The 20,834-nt window shown below is 61.1% G+C and overlaps 4 protein-coding genes across 4 annotated transcripts in view; 1 reads left to right on the top strand and 3 right to left on the bottom strand.

Annotated features, from left to right (window-relative positions):
* Positions 1–20,834, bottom strand: part of PYCR3 (pyrroline-5-carboxylate reductase 3) — a 154,155-nt gene that overhangs the window by 103,920 nt on the left and 29,401 nt on the right. The gene's annotated exons all lie outside the window — the stretch shown is intronic.
* MAPK15 (mitogen-activated protein kinase 15) lies at positions 3,799–9,850 on the top strand. The gene is made up of 13 exons (XM_050800921.1): positions 3,799–3,943; positions 5,189–5,287; positions 5,542–5,571; positions 5,707–5,797; positions 6,205–6,335; positions 6,432–6,595; positions 6,782–6,921; positions 7,669–7,726; positions 8,122–8,259; positions 8,418–8,523; positions 8,648–8,828; positions 8,956–9,080; positions 9,159–9,850. Exons 1-13 carry the CDS (start codon positions 3,878–3,880, stop codon positions 9,432–9,434), a joined length of 1,605 nt encoding a protein of 534 aa, XP_050656878.1. The 5' UTR covers positions 3,799–3,877; the 3' UTR covers positions 9,435–9,850.
* Positions 11,305–20,621, bottom strand: FAM83H (family with sequence similarity 83 member H). The gene is made up of 5 exons (XM_050800835.1): positions 20,171–20,621; positions 17,493–17,954; positions 16,514–16,678; positions 16,322–16,446; positions 11,305–16,125 (listed from the first exon to the last, which is right to left on the bottom strand). Exons 2-5 carry the CDS (start codon positions 17,937–17,939, stop codon positions 13,284–13,286), a joined length of 3,579 nt encoding a protein of 1,192 aa, XP_050656792.1. The 5' UTR covers positions 17,940–17,954; positions 20,171–20,621; the 3' UTR covers positions 11,305–13,283.
* On the bottom strand, positions 20,255–20,831 carry LOC126961001 (uncharacterized). The gene has a single exon (XM_050800993.1). It carries the CDS (start codon positions 20,822–20,824, stop codon positions 20,255–20,257), a length of 570 nt encoding a protein of 189 aa, XP_050656950.1. The 5' UTR covers positions 20,825–20,831.

Raw genomic sequence — 20,834 nt, 5'->3', positions numbered from 1 at the left:
TTTCATACACACTTGAAAATAAGGTGTATTCCACCACATTATGGAGGCCTTGTCTTCCGAATGTCCAGTGGTTGCCCTGGATGATAATGTTGCTCAGGTCCACTGCATCTTTATTTTCTGCTTACCTGTTCCAGCAATTACTGACAGAGGAGTGTTAAAGTCTCCGCCTGTAATTGTGGGTTTGATGGTTTCTCCTTTCAGTGATGGCAGGCTTGCTTTATATATATTAGGTGCATATACGTTCAGAATTATAGTATTCTTGATAAATGGAAACTTTTATCCTAACAAATTATTCTTCTTTATCTCTGGTAATATCCCATGCCCTGGCAAATATTTTGCCAGATATTAATATAACTACTAAAGTTTTCTTATGATTAGTGTTTACATGGTATATCCTTTTCCGTCCTTTTTACTATGCCTTTATAGTTGAAGTATATTTATGCCTGGGCAATATAGAAGATTCTGTCCTACAAAAACTTTTTTTTTTTTATTTTTTGAGACAGAGTCTCACTCCATCACCCAGGCTTGAGTGCAGGGGCACAATCTCAGTTCACTGCAACCTCCATCTCCTGGATTCAAGCAATTTCTCGTGCCTCAGCCTCTCAAGTAGCTGGAATTACAGGTGCGCACCACCACACCTGGCTAATTTTTGTATTTTTGGTAGAGATGGGTTTTTGCCATGTTGGCCAGGCTGGTCTCAAACTCATGATCTCAAGTGATCCACTCACCTCAGCCTCTCAAAGTGCTGGGATTATAGGCATGAGCCACCATGCCTGGACTCTACAAAAAATTAAAAATTAGCTGAGCACGGTGGCCTGAGCCTGTGGTACCAGCTACTCAAAAGGCTGAAGTGGGAGGATCGTTTCAGCCCAGGAGGCAGAGGTTGCAATGAGCTGAGATCACACCACTGCACCCCAGCCTGGATGACAGAGCGAGACCCTGTCTCAAAAAATGATAATGATAATAATAAGGGGCATATCTTGTATAACTGCATAACATGTAACTATTATATGTATTATGTTTATAATTTTTTTTTTGAGATGGGGTTTTGCTCTTGTTGCCCAGGTTGGAGTGCAGTGGTGCCATCTTGGCTCAGTGCAATGTCCACCTCCCGGGTTCAAGTGATTCTCCTGCCTCAGCCTCCCAAGTAGCTGAGATTACAGGCATGTGCCACCGTGCCTGGCTAGTTTTTATATTTTCAGTAGAGGCAGGGTTTCGGCATATTTGGCGAGGCTGGTCTCAAACTCCTGACCTCAAGTGATCCACCTGCCTGGGCCTCCCAAAGTGCTGAGATTACAGGCGTGAGCCACCGGGCCTGGCCTATAATTTTACAAACATAATAATTTTGTATAATGAAGGCATATTTGTGTATTTAAATTTTTTAAAAATAAGGTCATATAATCTCCGCCTTTTTATTGGAGTATTTAGACCATTTATATATGATGTAATAATTAAGAGCGCCTCTGCCCAGCTGCCAACCGGCTGGGAATTGAGGAGCGCCTCTGCCTGGCCACCGCCCCATCCGGGAAGTGAGGAGCGCCTCTGCCCAGCCACCAACCGACTGGGAAGTGAGGAGCGCCTCTGCCCGGCCGCCAACCGACTGGGAAGTGAGCAGCACCTCTGCCTGGCCACCGCCCCGTCCGGGAAGTGAGGAGCGCCTCTGCCCGGCCACCAACCGACTGGGAAGTGAGGAGCCCCTCTGCCCGGCCACCAACCTACTGGGAAGTGAGGAGCGCCTCTGCCCGGCCGCCAACCGACTGGGAAGTGAGGAGCCCCTCTGCCCGGCCGCCAACCTACTGGGAAGTGAGGAGCGCCTCTGCCCGGCCGCCAACCGACTGGGAAGTGAGGAGCCCCTCTGCCCGGCCTCCCTGTCTGGGAAGTGAGGAGCACCTCTGTCCGGCCGCCGTGCAACCTTCCAAGTGTGAAGTGACAGCCTTGTGTGTGATCTTTTCTGTCTTCCCCAAGTTTGAATTTTCGACATTAAAGTTTACCTTCTAGTTAAAAATAATAATAATAAAAATAAAATGGTAAGTTTTAAGTCAACCATCTTTTTTTTTTTTTTTTTTTTTCTTTGAGACGGAGTCTCACTCTGTCGCCCAGGCTGGAGTGCAGTGGTGCAATCTCGGCTCACTGCAACCTCTGCCTCCTGGGTTCAAGCAATTCTCCTGCCTCAGCCTCCCTAGTAGCTGGGATTACGGACGCACGCCACCATGCCCAGCTAATTTTTCTATTTTTAGTAGAAACAAGGTTTCACCATATTGGCCAGGCTAGTCTCAAACTCCTGTGATCCACCTACCTGGGCCTCCCAAAGTGCTGAGATTACAAGCGTGAGTCACTGCACCCGGCCTTTTTTTTTTGAGAAGGAGTCTCGTTCTGTTGCCAGGCTGGAGTTCAGTAGGGCGATCTTGGCTCACTGCAACCTCCGCCTCCTAAGTTCAAGTGATTCTCCTACTTTAGCCTCCCAAACAGCTGGGACTACAGGCATGCCCCACCACGCCCAGCTAATTTTTTTGTATTTTTAATAGAGATGAGGTTTCACCATGTTGGCCAGGATGGTTTCGATCTCCTGATCTCATGATCCACCTGCCTCGGCCTCCCAGAGTGCTGGGATTATAGGTATGAGCCACCACACCCGGTCCTGCTATTTGTTTTCTGCTGGTCTTATCTATTCTTTGTTCCTTTTCCTTCTTTTCCTGAATTCTTTTTGAGCAAGTAGTTCGTTGTGGTGGTTGTTTGAGACAGGGTCTGGCACTGTCATCCAGGCCGGAGTGCAGTGGCGCAATCCGGGCTCACTGCAACCTCTGCCTCCCGGCTCAAGTGATCCTCCTACCTCAGCCTCCCAAGTAGCTGGGACAACAGGCTCATGTCACCAAACCCAGCTAATTTTCCTTTTTTTTTTTTTTTTTTTAAATAGAAATGAGGTTTTATGTTGCCGAAGCTGGTCTCCAACTCCTGAGTTCAAGCCATCTGCCCTCCTTGGCCTCCCAAGGTGCTGAGATTACAGGCGTGAACTACTGTGCCTGGCTATACGTAGTTTTTAATATTCTGTTCTATCTAGATAATGGGCTTATCAGCTATATCTCTTTATTGTATTGTATTGTATTGTATTTATTTTTGTGACGGAGTCTCTTTCTGTCACCCAGGCTGGAGGGCAGTGACTCGATCTGGGCTCACTGCAACCTCCGCCTTCCGAATTCAAGCGATTATCCTGCCTTAGCCTCCCGAGTAGGTGGAATTACAAGCGCGCCACCACACTCGTCTAATTTTTGTATTTTGAGTGGAGACGGGGCTTCACCACGTTGGCCAGGCTGGTCTTGAACTCCTGACCTCCGGTGATCCGCCCGCCTCGGCCTCCCAAAGTTTTGGGATTACAGGCGTGAGCCACCGTGCCCTGCCCAAATAATATTATATTATTAATACTTCACATGTAACTTAAGAACCTTACAATATAGATTCTCATATGTTATTCTGTAACAGTATAAATGTGTATTTCCATTATCCCCCTTCACTTTTGCTATTGGTGTCATGCATTTTACTTCTACAAGTTATAGAGTTCACAACAGATTGTTATGATTTCTACTTTAGTCAACCGAGCTGGGCGTGGTTCTGCGAGGAGACTGGCGGGGCGCACAGAGGGGCGGGGCGCACTGTGGGGCGGAGCGCACAGAGGGGCGGGGCGCACAGAGGGGCGGGGCCACTGTGGGGCGGGGCCGGGCCTGGGGGGAGGTGGGGGGGCCACTGTGGGGCGGAGCCGGGGCCTGCCGGGGGGTGGGAAGAGGGGGTGTTGGGAGGGGCGCCCCGAGGGGCGGGGCCGGGCCGGCGTCGGTTCCCACGGCAACCGACTCCACAGTAAGGCCCCGCGGGCGTCCTGGCCGCCATGTGCAGCGCAGTGGACCCTCGCATCGTCCGGAGATACCTACTCAGGCGGCAGCTTGGGCAAGGGGTGAGTGCCTGGTGGTGCGTCCGCCCTCCGAGGGGCACCGCAGATCTGCGGAGAGAGGACCTGCGGGGCGTGGCCGGTCCCCTCGGAGGCCTGTTCCGTCACACACTGGCGTCCTGCCTCCTCCGTAGGCGGGAGGGGTGATCTGGAGCCCCTTGGTGCCTCAGTTTCCTCATGGGGTAACACGATCCCGACTCCCAAGAACCTGGCTCCTGGAGGCAGGTGACATTCAGGGCCCCCAGCGGCCTCAGGCGGAGGGATCCTGGCGCCCCGCTCCCCACGCGCCCACAGTCGCCGCTTCCGGGGGGCACAGGACGCTCTGGGGAGGCTGGGCCCGCGCCTGGGTCACTGAGAGGGAGGGCGGACCCCAGGCTCAAGAGCACAAGGGCAAGGCCCGAGAAGGGCCTGACTGGGTATGGGGTGGGCGCAGAGCGAAGGCCAGAGCCTTCTGTATCCGTGTGCGTGTGTGAGCATGTGGGCCTGTGTGTGTGTGCGTGGGCGGGTGGGGGGTGTTCCAGGGTGCCATGGGGAGGGGAGGAAGAGCCTTCCAGGCAGTGCAGAGAGCAAGTGCGTAGCCCCAGTGCAGGGTTGTGTGTGCCACTGGATAGGAGACGGAGAGAGACAGGTGAGTGGTGAGGGTCCGGTCGTGTGGGGGCTTTGGGGAACTTCCCAGACTTTGGTTTTTACTGTTGCTGACGCTGGGAGCTGTAGCAGCTGCTGGTGTCACTTTACAAGGCCCACTCCTGTGTTGAGGACCCACTACGGGTGAGCACAGGAGTGGCAGACAGAGATGAGTTAAGGGGTTAGCATAGCCACCCAGTGAGAGACGTCAGAGGCTGGGACCAGGATGGGGGCAGAGGAGACAGCGGCAACGGCTAGATTCTGGAGGAATCTGAAGGTGGGGCCAAGAGGATTGGGGGTAGATGGGGTGTGAGAGAAAGGGAGGGAGAGCGCCTGGGCGGCTGGAGGGATGGTAGGGCATCCCCGAGCTTCATTTCCTGCCCAGACGCTCCCCTCTGTGGCCTCTTTTCCTCCGGGGCCTCGCCAGCTCTCACCCTCCCTCCGCTCTACCTCCCTCCTCTGGAAGATGTCGGAGTCTAGGGCAGCCTGCAGTTGCAGAAGCCCACACTCCATCCCCTCTCGGGACCCAGGATGGGAAGGAGGAGCCTCATGTCTGTAGGGACAATCTGGGTGGGTAGGGGATGGCGGGGCAAGGGCCTGGCCCTGTATGATGGCACTCCTTCCCAGGCCTACGGCATTGTGTGGAAGGCAGTGGACCGAAGGACTGGTGAGGTCGTGGCCATCAAGAAAATCTTTGATGCTTTTAGGGATAAGACAGATGCCCAGGTGAGTGTGTGGGGAGAAGCGCAGGAGAGGATGGGGGCTGGGAGGGGCAGCCCCTTGCCCTGGTGCCTGGAAGCTCCGGTGGGAGCTGGAGCCCGGTCATAGCAGATGTTCTGGCCTGTCTCAGAACACTGCCCCCTTGCCACGCCTGGTCTGGTGGGCAATGGGTGACAGACATCAGCTCCTTTGGGTCCTCTCAGGACAGGAGCTTCCTTCTTGCTCCGCCCACCCACACACCTGTGTTTCTGTCTCTTCAGAGAACATTCCGGGAAATCATGCTCCTCCAGGTGAGTGGCCTGGGCCCTCCAGCCCAGTTCCCTTCCCCAGGTACAGATCTCTCCAGACAGGAGAGAAACCCGGCTTCTTGGCCCCCAGAACACAGCCCCTCCTGGCCTTCCAGCCACCTCCAACTCTCTCCCCAGGAGTTTGGGGACCATCCCAATATCATCAGCCTCCTTGATGTGATCCGGGCAGAGAACGATAGGGACATTTACCTGGTGTTTGAGTTTATGGGTGAGTGAGGCCTCGGCCAGGGCCCCAGCCCCACCTCTGTCCTGTCCTTACGCCCTCTGCGTGTCCCTCTGCGGCCGGCCCACAGTGGCTTGCTCCCTCACCCTGTACCCTGGACTCAGGGACAGACAGCTGACCAGTGTCAGCCTCCAGAGCCAGCAGCGACCCCCTTCGTCCCACCTGCCCCAGGCTCCTGCTCCGACCACAGTTTGCAGTTGTGTTCTCCTTTTCCTTATTTTATGAAACAAAGGCAACATGAAATAAAGTGTGAAAACTCCTGCAGACCCCACTGCTGTGCCCACAGGCAGTGCGCAGGATGGAGAAGCGGGGCGGCCAGGCCGTGGGCTGGTTCAAAATGGGACAGACCTGCCAGGTGCCCCCCCCACACCCCCACCCCCCCACCTCCGCAGACACTGACCTGAACGCAGTCATCCGGAAGGGCGGGCTGCTGCAGGACGTCCACGTGCGCTCCATCTTCTACCAGCTTCTGCAGGCCACCCGGTTCCTCCACTCGGGGCACGTTGTGCACCGGGACCAGAAGGTGTGGTCTCCCCCGCCTCCAGCCCCCTGCTAGGCCACGTGGCCCAGCTCCTGGCCCCACCCAGCCCCAGGGCCTCAGCCTGCCTCCCCTCTGCAGCCGTCCAATGTGCTCCTGGATGCCAACTGCACAGTGAAGCTGTGTGACTTTGGTCTGGCCCGCTCCCTGGACGACCTCCCTGAGGGGCCTGAAGACCAGGCCTTGACAGAGTACGTGGCCACACGCTGGTACCGAGCTCCGGAGGTGCTGCTGTCTTCACACCGGTAACAGCCGGACACCCCCAACCCACCCTCCACCTCCCTGCTGCCCTCCTGCCCAGCCAGGGCTCCCAGGCCTCCTGTACTCGTACCCTGCCTTGGTCCACAAGTGTCCCCCATTCACCCCCCTAGCAACCCCACCCCCACTTCTGCCTCTGGGTCTTTCCGTGCCTACACCCTTTCGTGCCCCAGGTACACCCTTGGGGTGGACATGTGGAGTCTGGGCTGTATCCTGGGGGAGATGCTGCGGGGGAGGCCCCTGTTTCCGGGCACGTCCACCCTCCACCAGCTGGAGCTGATCCTGGAGACCATCCCACCGCCATCCAAGGAGGGTGAGCCAGGTGGCTGGGGCTGGGCACCGGGAATGCTGCAGGTCAGATAGCACAGCTGTGGGGAGACAGCAGCTGACAGGCTAGGACTGTGCTGAGAGGAGGGACGGGGACAGGGAGGATCCAGAGGATGAGGCAGGAACCCCAGGAAGACCAACTGGTGATGGAGGCCCAGGAAGAGCTGCTGGCGGGGGGATGTGGGTAGGCAGCACCTGGCACAGTCACCATGAGAGCCAAGCAGTGACCATGAAGGGGCCAGCACGCTGGACAAGTTCCCCGAGGGATTCAGGTAGCAGGGGCAGGGACTGTCACTGTGCCGGGAGCTGGGGTGCGCCCAGAGAGCTGGGCAGGAGAGATTCAGGTGCTAGGGGAAGAGGTGGAGGAAGGCAGTGGTAGTGGGGCCATGGGGGTCACTCTTGAGGGTGGGGGCAAGAGGGAGCTGCACTCCCAGGTACATCTGCTTGTCCGGGTGGAGCCTCCTCATCCGTGGAGGTGGGCGCCAGTGTCCACCTGTGTGAGCACGCCCCAGGGCCAGGTGCCAGAGTGTGGAGCAGGGATTGTGAGCGGGTGCTCCCGTGCACAGGCTGGGTGGCACACCCTGGCGATGGGGTGTTTGAGCCCTGCCAGACAGCAGAAACCCTGTAGAGAGGCTGTGCTCCCTGGGGCTGGAAGAGACGGCTGGCCCCAGATACCCTGAGCCGCCCCAGTCTACCAGGCCTGCCTGGGTCACACCACCTTCTGCTGCCCCAGACCTCCTGGCTCTTGGCTCAGGCTGCCGAGCCTCTGTGCTGCACCGCCTGGGGTCCCGGTGAGTGGGGGCACTTCGGTGAGGGTGAGAGGGTGGCCTGTCTCAAGGGAGCAGGGCCACCTTCCTGCAAGGTTACTGGGTCCAATTTGTACCAGTTCAGATTCCACCTGCTTTCATGATGGCAGTCCCCAACCCAACAACTGTTGGCCACTCTGAAAGCAGGAGCCCCTGGTGGTGGTCCTAGAGGATGGCCCGGAGGAGCTGTGCTAGGCGTGCAGAGGAGGGCACCAGGGGGCTGCAGGGGTCTCTCCACTGTGCAGGTCAGGCACAGGGTCACCTACCTAGACAGGACAGCAGGGAGGACCCCAGTTTCAAAGCTGAGCCCCACCCATGAATGTGGATCTGAGGAGGGGCCCTTGGGTCGGGCCCTGGATACGACACACGGCAGCCCACAGGCCACGACAGACGCTGGACGCCCTCCTACCGCCAGACACTTCCCCAGAGGCCTTGGACCTCCTTAGGCGACTCCTGGTGTTCACCCCAGACAAGCGGTTAAGCGCCACCCAGGCACTGCAGCACCCCTACGTGCAGAGGTGGGAGTGGGAGAGAGTCCCCTAAGTGCGGGGGACAGAGGTGGGGGCAGGAGAGAGCCAGCCCACGAGGGAGAGCCCCCGCAGCACGGACCCTGCAATGACAGCTTGAGGGGCTCCCTTGGCCACAGCCCAGGCCTCACCTCTCTGGCTCCCTGCAGGTTCCACTGCCCCAGTGATGAGTGGGCACGAAAGGTACATGTGCAGCTCCGGGCACGCGAAGGGGTCCAGCTCTCTGCGCCTGAGTACCGCAGCCGCGTCTATCAGGTGCTCCAGCTCGCGACCCCCATCATCCCCTGTCTACTGCACCCTGGAGGCTGCCTCCGACGTTAGAGACCCCCAAACACCCATGCCCAGGCTGTGCCCTCTGAGCACCCTTCTCCTCTTGCAGATGATCCTGGAGTGCAAAGGCAGCAACGGCACCTCAAGAGAGAAGGGCCTGGAGGGTGTCTCCCCGTCCCAGGCACACCTGCACAAACCCAGAGCTGACCCGCAGCTGCCTTCTGGGACACCTGTGCAGGGCCCCAGACCCAGGCCTCAGAGTAGCCCGAGCCATGACCCCCCCGAGCACGGTGTGTGATCTTTGCTGGCTACCCACACTACCCACACAGAGCATGGCCCGGGCCCCTTCTGCCTGTGGCTGCCAACTGTGCGCAGCGTCGGGTTCCTGACTCGGGGGTTGACTTTCTGACTCCACAGAGTTTCCCCGTGCAGCCAAGAACACCCCCAGGCAGAACTCCGCTCCCAGGCTCCAGCCTGCACTCCTAGGGAGCGGGGAAAGGCCCCCCGGGGCGAAGGAAGAGCCCCCCTTGACATTCTTGCTGGTAAGTCATGGTGGGGTGGGCACAAGAGGGACCCTTCCTCTGCACCTTTCTGTGACCCTGTGACATGGCCCTCCCCAGGAGAAGCCAGGCCGGAGGGGAGCTGCGCCTTCCCTGACCTCACAGGCTGCAGCTCAGGTGGCCAACCAGGCTCTGATCCGGGGTGACTGGAACCGGGGTGGTAGGGTGAGGGTGGCCAGCACACAGCAGGTGAGCCCGGCCCAGTCTGCCCCCGTCCCCTCATCCTCCTCTTCCCCTCCTTTTCCCTCCCTTCCCCATCCTTCCCATTGCCCCTCCAATGTCCAGTTCAAATCTCTCGAGGACCTCAAGGCCTCCCCTCCACTGCACTCCCTCTGACACCCTCTTCATGTGACCCTCAACTATACACAGGTCCCTCCCCGGCGTCCTCTGGAGGCCCGGCCCGGCCGGAGGATGTTCAGCACCTCTGCCTTGCAGGGTGCCCAGGGGGCCGCCAGGGCTCTGCTTGGAGGCTACTCCCAAGCCTATGGGACTGTCTGCCACTCGGCACTGGGCCACCTGCCCCCGCTGGAGAGGCACCGTGTATGAGCTGCCCTACTCCCTTCACCTGGCCCCGTTCCTGCCCCGGCCCCTTCCCCAGACCCCTCCCCGGTATCCTGCACCCCTTAGCCCTCCCTGCTTTGCCAGGCCACGTTGAAGTTCCAGGGAGCTCGCCTGGGTCTCCTCGGGGGAGCAGATGAGGGCCCTGCCCCAGCCCCAGTGACTTCCTCCAATAAAGTCATGTCTGCCCCCAATCTGAGCAGCCATCGTTCCTCCCCTCCCCTCTGAGGTCACAGCATCCTTTAGCTGGGGGCCCGACCCCTTTCCTGGAGCCTCCACTCCTCTGAGGACCCCACCGCCCCTGTCCTGAAACCTCCACCCCAGAACTCAGTGCCACCCGCCCCACTAGAGGCCCTGCCCACTCCACATCCAGCACTGGGCTTTTCCCTCTAGGTTTGCCTGGGGCAGCTTCCTGTCCTTGGTCCATCATTTTCCTACCTGCTGTGGCTTCAGGGTCCAGGCTGCCCCTCAGGGTGGTCCTGTGGGGTAGGGACCTAGGGTGACCTCATAGCCATGTTTGTGACTCTGAGCCAGAGGAGAGAAGGGGAGAAAGAAGGGGGCAGCCTCGCCCCTCCCCTGCTGTCAGGGATTGCAGCCTGCGCTCCCCCAGTACAGCCACTGCGCCTGATCTGTCTTCAGGTCTCTGTAGGTGAGGGTGGGAGACAGACATCTCGTGAGGTCAGGGTTACCTCCTCTTGTCATCCCCAGGCAAAGGCCCTGGTATGAGTTCAGGCCAGGGCTGTGCAGGGCTGCAGAGATCAAAGGGGCCCTGTGGGCACAAAGCTGTGTCCTAGGGTGCCAGGTGTCCTCAGCTGCACCTGCCCCTGGGTTGGGGCTGGAACACAGGGAGGCAGCTGGAAAGTTCGCAGGCTGGGAGGAGCTCACAGTCTAAAGGGCGCAGCCTGTGCTGTCGGGGGTGGTTGGGCTGCCAGACTCACAGTCTGGGAAGCTCACACGCTGGAGGAGCTCACAGTCAGAAGGGCGCAGCCTGTGCTGTGGTCGGGGGTTGGGCTGCCAGGAGCAGGGACGCCTCTGGGTTGTGGAAGCCATTGCCACCATGCGGGAGGGTGGGGAAGGACAAGATGTGGGTGGGGAAGCTGAGCAGAGGGTGGGAGCTAGCGCTGCCCTGGTGCTAGGCCAGGCACCTGCAAGAGACTCAGGGAGGCTGGGCTTGGGAGAAGGTTGGAGGCGGCGGAGGAGGGAGCTGGAGGGCCCGAGGAAGTGGTGAGCCAGTCAGAGACCCAGCCCAGGGGTTTGTTTCCCAAGGGGGCTGCTTGGGTGCTGAAGGCCTAGGGTGCTGAACAAGCAGGACCAAGAAGCTGTGGGAGAGGACGCTGCAGAGAGGCCAGGGGGCTGCAGGGCTGGAGGCTTGGCCTCAGGCTGGGCAGTGTGTGGTAGGGCTGCTGAATGGGGAATCGCAGGTGGGCACTCAGGAGTGTGCCTGCACAGGGGGCATCGGGGACAGGAACAGGAGAGCAGCGTGAAGTCGGAGGAGCCAAGGTGGGCCTTGGAAGTGGAGCTGGGGGGTCTTTAGTGCCCCCCACAGGGCTGGGTGGTGGGTCCACAGGGGAAATCCAGGAGGCCACATGGTTAAAGGCTGCAGGAAATAACTGGGAGATTATACACACTGGGGAACGTGCTAGAATATTTTGTGTGTTGTTTTATTAACACCGAAATGTGCTGCATCATGGTTTAGAGGATGTGGAGGGTGCAGGCAGGAGGCTCCAAAGGCCCAGGCAGGGCCGCCAGCCTCTGGCCTCTCCATGGGCTCCAGCTGGAGAGCCTGTCCGCTCAGCGACACCCCAGGCAGCACACACACAGATGTGCCCACAAGAACATCATGGCCAAGAGACACTCAGGTGCATCCCACTTCCAGGCACCTTTGCCCCCTGGCCAGAAGTCCCTGCTGTCATCCCTACGTGGGTGGTGGCTTTGGTCACTAGTGGGCTGTTCAGCAGTGAGAGTGGGGTCACTTCCCTTTCTCTCCCAGCTGCTGGAGTCAGAACTGCTGCCTTTGTTTGGTGGCCTTGTTTCTTAAATCAGTTCCCTCTTAGGATTTATTACACTAAAAAGATTATTTTTTGAAAAGAAAGAGAATACAGAAACATGAATTTCACAAGGCTAGCATCTAACAGTGGGGGATGTTCTACACATGTGGTGCCAAAGTGTCATTCTGAGTCAACTGCAATTCTTCTCTGGGGGTGAAAAGAGATACAAGATAACCCAGGAACTCTAGACAGATTCTTAGTGTTGGTGACAAAGAGGAAAGGACCTGAGAATGGGGTTGGAGGGGGTTGTCTGCTGGACACTAGGAGGGCAAGGACCACTCCCACCTACAGGGGTGCCCAGGACCTATGTCTAAACAGCTGGGCTTGGCCTGGGCTGCACCTTGTCCCCTGCCCTCACCTGGTCCCATACCTGTCAAGGATAAGTCCCCCCAAATCCGGCCCTTCTGGCACCTGGCTTGGGCTGGGCCTGTGCAGGGGGTGCTCATGAGGCCAGGGCTACAGGTTGTCCAGACCATGTTTTATTGTGCTGCAAAGCCCAGTGCCCCTCCCACTCTCACCCAGTGCTGGCTAGAGCCTTGCTGGAGGAGACGGCAGACCTGGCCAAGGCGGACCTTTGGGCTTCCCTGCACCCCCTTCCCAGTGGCCTGCCTTGTCCAGCTTCCTTGCCACTCCAAGGGGCATCTTCTGGTCCAGCTTCACGCCCCCCCCCACCTTGCAAACTGCCCACAGCCAGCCCAGTCTTCCCCCACAGCAAGAGGACGGGCCTCCAAGAAAGATGCTGGGAGGCAACGAGCCAGAGAATCCAAGTAGAAAAGGAAGTGAAGCCCTGAGGACGGGGGAGACCCTGGGCAGGGGTGGGGGCGGGGAGGAAGGGAGAAGACCCTGAGAGAGGGAGGAGGGAGGGAGGGAGGGAGGGAGGGAGGGGAGAGGCCCTGAGAACAGGAGGCCCTGAGGAGGAAAAGGGCCCAGAGAATGGGGAATTGAGGCACAGAGGTGAGGCCCTTGCAAGAGGATAGAGACTTAGAAGGGTGTGCGGCTCATGCCTGTAATCCCCCCACTTTGGGAGGCTGAGGCGGGCGGATCATTTGAGGCCAGGAGCTGGAGACCAGCCTGGCCAACATAGTGAAACCCTGTCTCTACTAAAAATACAAAAATTACCTGGGCATGGTGGCAGGCACCTGTAATCCCAGCTACTCAGGAGGCTGAGGCAGGAGAATCGCAGGAACCCAGGAGGCAGAGGTTGCAGTGAGCCGAGACCACTCAACTGCATTCCAGCCCTGGGTCTCAAAAAAAAAAAAAAAAAAGGTGGGGCGGGACTGAGGCACAAAGAGATGGCGGAGCAGATGCTGCGCCACGCAAGGCTGACGGTGCAGAGAAGGTGCTGGAGAGAGAAGGTGCTGAGGGGAGAAAGGCACTGGTGGCAAGGGGCTGGAGCCCCAGCGTTGTGGAGGCCGGGGCAGAGACAGCAGCTGCCAGGTGAGCCTTCAGTGGAGCTGAGGTCTGGCGCACTCAGCCAAGTCCCAAGTGGCCGTGGCCTGACAGCCTCTGCTCAAACCCATGCGCAGGGCTCTCTGTTCCGTGGGGGCTCTGGGTGACCGTGGCAGCGATGTCAGGAGACTCACTTCTTGCCTTTGAACGTGCCCAGGATCTTGGGCACGAACTTGCCCACCTTGCTGTCCCTGGTGCCCTCCTCCGCGGGGCCTTCCCCTGCCCCAGGGCCGCTGGCCTCCTCTTTCTTGCAGAAGACCTCAAAGCGGCTGTACACGCGCTTCTCCTTGCGCATGCTCTCCATGCGGCGCAGCAGCCGATCACGCTCCTCCGCGCTGGCTGGCAGCGTGCGGCTCAGCCGGCCCTGGGTCCCCAGGCTGTCCGAGCGGAAAATGGCTGAACACTTGTCCTTGTCGGACATATCCGGGGCCAGGCCGCCAGCAGCCGGTGGACGGCCTAGCTCGGGGCTGCTGTGGGCCGGGCCCGGGCCCGGGGCAGGGACTGCACGGTGCTTCTGGCCGTGGGCGCTGATCTGCTCCAGAATGGCCTTCGTGTCATCTCGAAGGTTGCTGCTGTACAAGGCATTGGCCGTGGCTGAAGTCAGGCGCGCCCGCGGGCCCCGCTCATCTCCTGTGGCAGCCTCTGTGCTGTCACCCCGGCCCAGTGACGGCCGCCGCGGGCTCTCAGGTTGCCCGTTCTCCTGCGGCACTGGGAAGCCACTCTCATCCTCCATGCGCCGCTCGCCCTTGGGGCTCAGCAGCTGCCTAAGGCGCAGGGAGCCTTTGCGCAGGACTTCCATGGGGCCGCTCGGCCCCTCCTCCACGGGCCCGGCCTTCGGGGACTCCCCGGAGAAGGTAAGAGTGAGGCTGCCCCTGCGCTCCGGCACGGGAGGCACCGGACTCCCCCTGCGCTCTGGCACGGGGGGCACCGGACTGCCCCTGCGCTCCGGTACGGGTGGCACCGGACTGCTCCTGCGCTCGGGGTAGGCTGAGGTGGGGCTCCCTTTCTGCTCAATAAATCCTGTAGTTGGACTTCCTCTTCGAGTGGAAAACCCGGGCGTGGGGCTCCCCTTCCGCTCAGGGTAAGCCGAGGTGGGGCTCCCTTTTGGCTCATTATGGAGCACTTGGTGCGCCCCGGGCCCTTCCAAGGGCAGAGGGCTGTCCAGCCCTTCCGGGGAGGTTGCGCGGCCCTGGGCAGAGAGGAAGCGGGAGGGCAGGCGGTCGGAGCCGCTCCGGCCCAGCGTGTCGAGCAGCTGCGCCGCGGTGAGCGAGGCGGCTCCCGGCTGCCGCTCCGCCTCCTGGTGCAGTTGCTGCGCAAAAGAGTCGCGCAGGTCCAGGAGGCAGCTCTCGAGGCTGCGGCGCTCGCCACCCACGCCACCTGGGGCCGCCACCTCTTCCCGCCATGCCTGGGACACGACGGTCTTGCTGTGGTTGGCAACGGTGATGGCGCCCACGCCGCCGCCGGAATCACGGGCTGGGCCTTTGTACTTCTCCAGCAGCTCCGCCACCTTGGTGGAAGCCGCGGAGCGCACGGCCTCTCCGCCGGGCCCCAGCGTCTCGCTGACCGTCTGCTCCTTGTGCAGCAGCTGCACCTTCTCTGTGGCCGCCGCAGTCCCGGCCGTACCCTCAGCCTGTGACGTGCTGAAGATGAGCGAGGAGCGCAGCCTGGAGCTGCGCTGGACCAGGGGGTTCAGGCGCGAGCGGAACGAGTCCTGCTTGGCCAGGCCGGGCTCCTCCGGGCCCTCGCGCTCTGGGCCGTTGCCGCCGCCGCTGCCCGAGCCTGGCACCGGGACCTTCGTGGGGAAGGCTGCAGGGACGCGGAAGGCCGAGGGGAGCAGGTCGCCGGCAGCTGCCCGGCCCCCGGGAGGCAACACGTCGTCTTCGTAAGCCTCCGCTTCCATGGGCGCCGGCAGGCCGTCGTCGCCCCCATCCTCGCCATGGCATCCGCTCAAGTAGGAGGCCAGGCGCCAGCGCCGCAGCCCGGCCCGCCCCTCGGGCCCGCCCCTGCGCTCCGGCTCCGCCTGGGGAGTGGAGTCTGGGCCGGGCCTCGCCGCGGCCTGGCATGGGAAGCGCTGGGTCAGGTTGGGGCGCGGGGCCCCGCTGGGCTCCAGGCCGCGGGGTCCGGGCCCGAAGGCGGGGTCCGAGCCGTGGCGCACCTCGCGGGACGCGCTGGACGGCACGTAGTCCAGGCGCTGGTGCCCGTCGGGTCCGAGCTCCGGGAAGCGGGGCCCGGCGCCCAACGTGAAGTCATCCGGGTCCGCGAAACCCGCGCGGCCCCCGCGAAGCTTCTCGAACAGGCCCTGCGGGCGCGCCGGCGCGAGCTGCGGGTCCCACTGGTACTGCTGCTGGTAGAGCTGGTCGCGGTGGAAGTGGCTGGTCTGGAAGCGGAAGTCGTCGCCGTGGCTGAGGAACGTCTGCCGCGACACCTGCCGCGCGGCCGCGAAGTTCTCCACGGCGCCTGCGCCCTCGGTCGCGAAGCTGTGCCGCTTGAAGGCGTCCATCTCCAGGTGCCGCGCCTGGAAGAAGCCCCGCGCGCCCGCGAGCTCCCCAGCCGGCCCGGCCTCGGCCTCCAGGCGCCGCGAGAGCGGCCGCAGGCCCGCGTGCGGCTCCAGCGCGCCCCCCGGCATCCGCGGAGGCTCCTCCCGGCGGAAGGCCGACAGGAAGTGGCGGTCCGGGTCGAGGAAGGAGGGGAAGCCCAGGCCCTCTTCCCGGGGTGGCGGGAACAGGAGGTGCGCTCGTTTCGGGAAGGAGAAAGGGGTTGGCGCCCCGACCCCAGGGACGCCCACAAGGGGCCCGGCCCCGGCATACGGAGCCAGGGCATAGGCATCCATGCGGGCCAGGGCCGCGGCCGAGGGCACAAGCGGCTCGGACTGCGCGAAGAGGATGCGGAACTCCTCATCGAAGCTGGAGACCAGCTCTCCTTGGAACACGTGTGCCAGGCTGCGGTGGATCTTCTCAAAGGACCACATGAAGCTGTAGGGGGTCAGGGCCAGAGTCAAACTGAGCTGGAGCGAGGGCACTGCAGCCCCGTGGGCATCGGGTGGGGCGGGGAGGACGCAGGGATACAGGACAAGGGCTCCTGGCAAGGAGGGCCCTGGTGTGGAAAGGGGGTGCTGGGGCTACAGGAGGCGGCCCCAGAGAAGGGGGTGAGGGAAGCTCGCGGGCGCACCTGTAGCTCCCACTCATCACCACGGCACAGTCCACCAGCAGGAACTTCTCCTTGACGTGGCCCTTGAAGGACTTCCCAGTGCGGCAGTAGTAGGTGGGGCCCGCCACAGTCCGTACCCGCAGGAACTGGGGAGGGAGGGGAGTCAGATCTCTGCCGCGGGTCCTCCCCAATCTCCCACTCCCGGGAACTCACATCCACGTGGTGCAGGTTGACACGGCACTTGTCGGCCATGTCCAGGAAGTGCTGCGCGTTCATCTCATCCAGCAGGATGTAGACTGGGACCCGACGGGCGGCGGCCTCCAGCACTTCGCTGAGCAGGTCCACATCAGTGAACATGTCCATCACCACGGCCACCACCTGCAGGGGCGGGTCAGGACAGAGAGGAGAGGCCCCTGCTGTCCCCACACTATTGTCCAGCCTCCCCACCACGCCCAGGAGGCGTCTGGATCACCCACAACCACTGTGAAACAAGCTAGTCCATCCCTGGGAGTGGGGCCGCGTCTGGAAGATGGGTAGGAGGAAGGGACCACAGGACCAGAAGGAGAAGAGGTGTGGAGTGGCTGGCCATGAGGAGGGAGCCGAGGCAGGTGCAGGGCAGAGAACCCTGGACGAGGGTGGGCCAGGTTGGGGTATGGGGCCCCGCTGGGGGCATGGCAAGGGCACCTCAAAATCCCCTCCACCCTACAGACGGCTGAGCTGCCCCCACTCCAGGACAGCTGTCAGGGCTGAGTCCCAGGCTCCAGTTCTGCCCTGGGACAGGGTTGCTGCCATGGGCAGGGGAGAAAGTCATGGGCCTTTAGCGTCTGGACCTGATGCACCCTGCACCGTCTGCTAGCTGTTTGGTGAGGGTTAGAAGCCCTCAGCTGGCCAAGGGCCACCGGGCAGGATGAGAGGTAATTATCTGAACAATCAACCCAGGCTGGGGCGGTGCCCACCCATCTCAGAGCCCCTGAATTTCTGGGCACTGGCCATGACCATGGGCAAGCAGACCCGTGCAGAGCCTGTAGCCCCTGATGATCGAGACCTGGCGGCCCTGAAGATTGTTGCCAGGAACCCCCGCTCCAGCTGGAGCTCAGGGTTCACCCAAGCTGATGGTGCTCATGCGTCTCCTCCACCCTGGTGCCTCTAGCCCTGGCCCCTCCCCACTACCCTTGAGCCCAAGATGGCGCACCTGCTGGGCGGAACGGATCATCCTGCGGGCCTCATCCTTGATGCTGGGGCTGTCGGGGGGCGGTGGCTGCACCAAGGTGGTCACCTCGGTGCCCTGGAAGCCGAAGGTCAGAGGCCAGCCCAGGTCAAGCTCAGGCACTGCCTGGTCTGAGTTCACTGGCCAGTATGTACCTGAGGAGCCATCCATGTCCACGTCGAGAAGGCTGCCTTCGGGTGGCTCTCGGGTAACATACTGTGGAGGCCGAAGGTGTCGGCTCACATGTTCCAGCTCTTCAGGGCACAGGAAGTCTGGTGCCCCCTCAGTCGCCAGGAAGCGGCTGTAGGCCTCCGAGCCACCCTCGGCCAGTGCATCCACCGCCAGGCGGTAGTACTCTTTGTAGTGAGGCGGCAGGTACCCGGGTGCCAGCGGGTTGTCCCCCTGCGAGGAGCTCTGGGAGCGACGGGCCATGTTGGGGCCAGGGGTCTGGAGGGGCAGGGAGACACATGACTAGGGGTGGGGGCACTGGGACCACTCCTACCCTCTAGAATGGACACACTGTGGAAGGGGCTGTCAGTGACTTGGGTAGGCTGAAGTTTAGCCCATGCCCAGGAGGCCTTCCAGGACACCAGCTGAGCCAGGCTCACAGAGGGCAACCCAGACTGAGGGACACCCCAAGCTGAGGGGATACTGGTAGAGGGTGGGGCACAGGTATCCCAGCCTTGTCTCTCCTTCCTCTGGGAGGCTGAGGCAGGATAACCGCTTGAAGCCAAGAGTTTGAAACCAGCCTGAGCAACACAGCAAGACCCCATCTCTACAAAAAAATTTTAAACATCAGGCAGGCATGGTGGCGTGCGCATGCAGTCCCAGCCACTTGGGAAGCTGAGACAAGGATTGTTTGAGCCCAGGAGTTGGAGGCTGCTATGAGTTATGATTGTGACACTGCACTCCTGCCTGGGTGATAGAGTGAGACTGCGTCGCTACAAAAAATGAAAATAAAACCAACCGCCCCCCAAAACATTTTATGACTGTTGGCTTAAAGACAAACATAATCCAGGCTGTATTCATCATTATAGTATTCACTTTTTTCTTAAGACATTCACAGGCCCCTGGCACTGTGCCTACTGGACAAGCTGGTGCCACCCATGCTGGCATGTGTCTGTCCCTGACTGCCTGGGAAACCGTGGGTAGGTCACTGCACCTCTCTGGCCTACCTCTACTGCACAACACAGCTGAGGGTCCACAAGACACCGTGCCTAGCCAAGGTGAGCGCAGCAAACAGGGCTGTGACCACCCTCCTCCTGGAATGGCAACCCTAAGCCCTACGCATAGCCCCGGGCGACACCTCCTCCCCATCCCCAGGGTTTCACAATTGGGTTCCCACAGCCCATTCTATGACTGCCCAGCCCTGCAACACTGACCCCTAGACTCTGTCTCTGTCTACCAGCCCCCCTCCTTCCCTTGACCTTTCTTGTCACTGTCCTTCTCAGATAAAACCTCCCTGGACCACAACCCCTTGGTGCCCACAGGGCCCTGCAGGGCCTGCACTCCACATCACCCAGATCTGGCTCTCCACTTGCTCAGAGTCCTGTTGCCACCAGCCCCTCGTCCAGGGCAGCAGGGACCTTTCCAGGTCCTGGGCTCCCCACCATCATCCATACTTGGCTGCCCCACAGCCCAATCTGTTCTCCAAAGGGTCCCTGCAGGGTGCCTGGCCTCTCCAGAAAGGTCAGATGGGGCGCACCCAGGGCCCACGCACATGGGGTCACCGAGCTACCTGGGTACCTCTCCCTGGAAGGAGAGCCCTAGGGACCGCTCAGCCCATCCCACTGCTCCTCGGGTTGGGGAGGGAGGCAGGACACCTATCCCCGCCTAGCACACAGGTTCCCGAATGTTGGCCCTGGCTGGGAAGGTGGTTCAGCCCAGACAGAGGAGTGTGCCCTGGGGCGCTGACAGGATGGGCGCTGGCCAGCTGGACTGCACGGGTGCTAACCGGAGCCACTAGGCTGAGAATGTTGGGGTCAGGAGGCCGCCGTCCTGCCTGGTACCCCCGGGGGTGACATGGAGTTGGGACATGGGAAATACCTGGTGCCACTCAACAGCCCCAGATGCCAACTGGCTTGGGAGAAGCTGTCCCAACATTTCTTTGTTGGGGCATTGTCCTCATGGTTGACATATGGGGCTCGTTAGGGCAGATCGAGGCCAACCACATGGGGGTGAGGTGTAGGCCTGTCTGGCTGGGCCGGGGCGCCCACTCACCACTGCCAGCCTGGCTGTAGGGGCGGTGTCTGACCATACAGGGCAGGGGGAACAACCCTGCTAACCTTGTTTGAGGGCACTTCCCGACGCTAGGGGACACTCTAGAAAGGACCCCCACTGTCCCTTAGGATTTCACAGGGGAGGGATATCCACACAGCATCCAGGCTCCAGGCTGTGTGTAATGGGGGCAGGGATCATCTGGACTGTGGAATCCCCCGTTGCCAGGAGCCCTCCCAGCAGACACCCCTCATCATCACAGGGTGATGCCCAGACCTCCAATGGCTTCATTCCTCACATCGTGTCCTTTCATGGGTACGTGTCTGCTGGGCTATGGACGGGGCCGCAGACACTCCCAAGCCTGAGATGGAGCACCCCAGTGGCCTGCATGCCCACACATTTGCCTACCAAACGCCTGCCCAAGGGAGGGAGGGCACGGAACCCACCCATGGCCAATGACTCAGCACGAATCCACTCTTCTGCTGCTGACCCCTGACCTCTGACTCGAAGTCAGGGCCCTCAGCTGGCCTTCAAGGACCCCATCCTCTCCACCCTGGCAGGAAGTGGGGTTCCTGAGTATCTGGAAGGAGGACCCCATGGAAGGATCCGGAGTTCCTACACAAAGTGGGGTGAGCCTGTGCCAAGTTCCGATGGGCCCAGGAGGGCGCGGAGGCTCTAGGAGGCGGAAAGGTGGGGTGCGGAGGACAGGGCTCACAGACCGGAAGTCGCTCAGTGATAGCTTGCGGGGTGGGCACCCCAGCCCCCAACGGGGTCAGTGCACCCTGCGAGCTCGCGGCTGCGGCGGCTGGGTGCCCCATCCACCCACCCCAGCCCTGGAACATGGGCGCTACGGGCAGCCCTCCCGTCACTCGCCCTGCTTGCCAGGCGGGGATCCAGGCCGCACCCTGGCCACCCCAGTCCACGGTGGCCCGGGCGGGCGTCCCCAGGGAAGGGTCCAGGCCGTGCCCAGCACCCAGATTCCAGCTAGGCCGCGAGGGCAGCAGCGAGTCGGGACGGCCAGGCAGGCTCGACCCAGATCCCGGGCCGCTTCCCACTCGGCTCTTCTCGGGCTGCCGTCGTGCGAGGGCGCTCGCGTCCATATCCGCAGAG

Source organism: Macaca thibetana, chromosome 8 (assembly GCF_024542745.1).
Source record: "Macaca thibetana thibetana isolate TM-01 chromosome 8, ASM2454274v1, whole genome shotgun sequence".
Taxonomy (NCBI): Eukaryota; Metazoa; Chordata; class Mammalia; order Primates; family Cercopithecidae; genus Macaca; species Macaca thibetana.
This window is presented reverse-complemented; position numbering and strand designations above follow the sequence as displayed.

Excerpts from the sequence above, each read along its gene's own strand:
- MAPK15 (XM_050800921.1), top strand. The coding sequence starts at position 3,878 with ATGTGCAGCGCAGTGGACCCTCGCATCGTCCGGAGATACCTACTCAGG. Across the intron at positions 6,336-6,431 it reads TTGTGCACCGGGACCAGAAG|CCGTCCAATGTGCTCCTGGA; the intron begins GTGTGGTCTCCC and ends TCCCCTCTGCAG. Across the intron at positions 8,524-8,647 it reads ACCGCAGCCGCGTCTATCAG|ATGATCCTGGAGTGCAAAGG; the intron begins GTGCTCCAGCTC and ends CTCCTCTTGCAG.
- FAM83H (XM_050800835.1), bottom strand. The coding sequence starts at position 17,939 with ATGGCCCGTCGCTCCCAGAGCTCCTCGCAGGGGGACAACCCGCTGGCA. Across the intron at positions 16,679-17,492 it reads TGATCCGTTCCGCCCAGCAG|GTGGTGGCCGTGGTGATGGA; the intron begins GTGCGCCATCTT and ends CCGCCCCTGCAG. Across the intron at positions 16,126-16,321 it reads GTGATGAGTGGGAGCTACAG|CTTCATGTGGTCCTTTGAGA; the intron begins GTGCGCCCGCGA and ends GACCCCCTACAG.
- LOC126961001 (XM_050800993.1), bottom strand. The coding sequence starts at position 20,824 with ATGGACGCGAGCGCCCTCGCACGACGGCAGCCCGAGAAGAGCCGAGTG.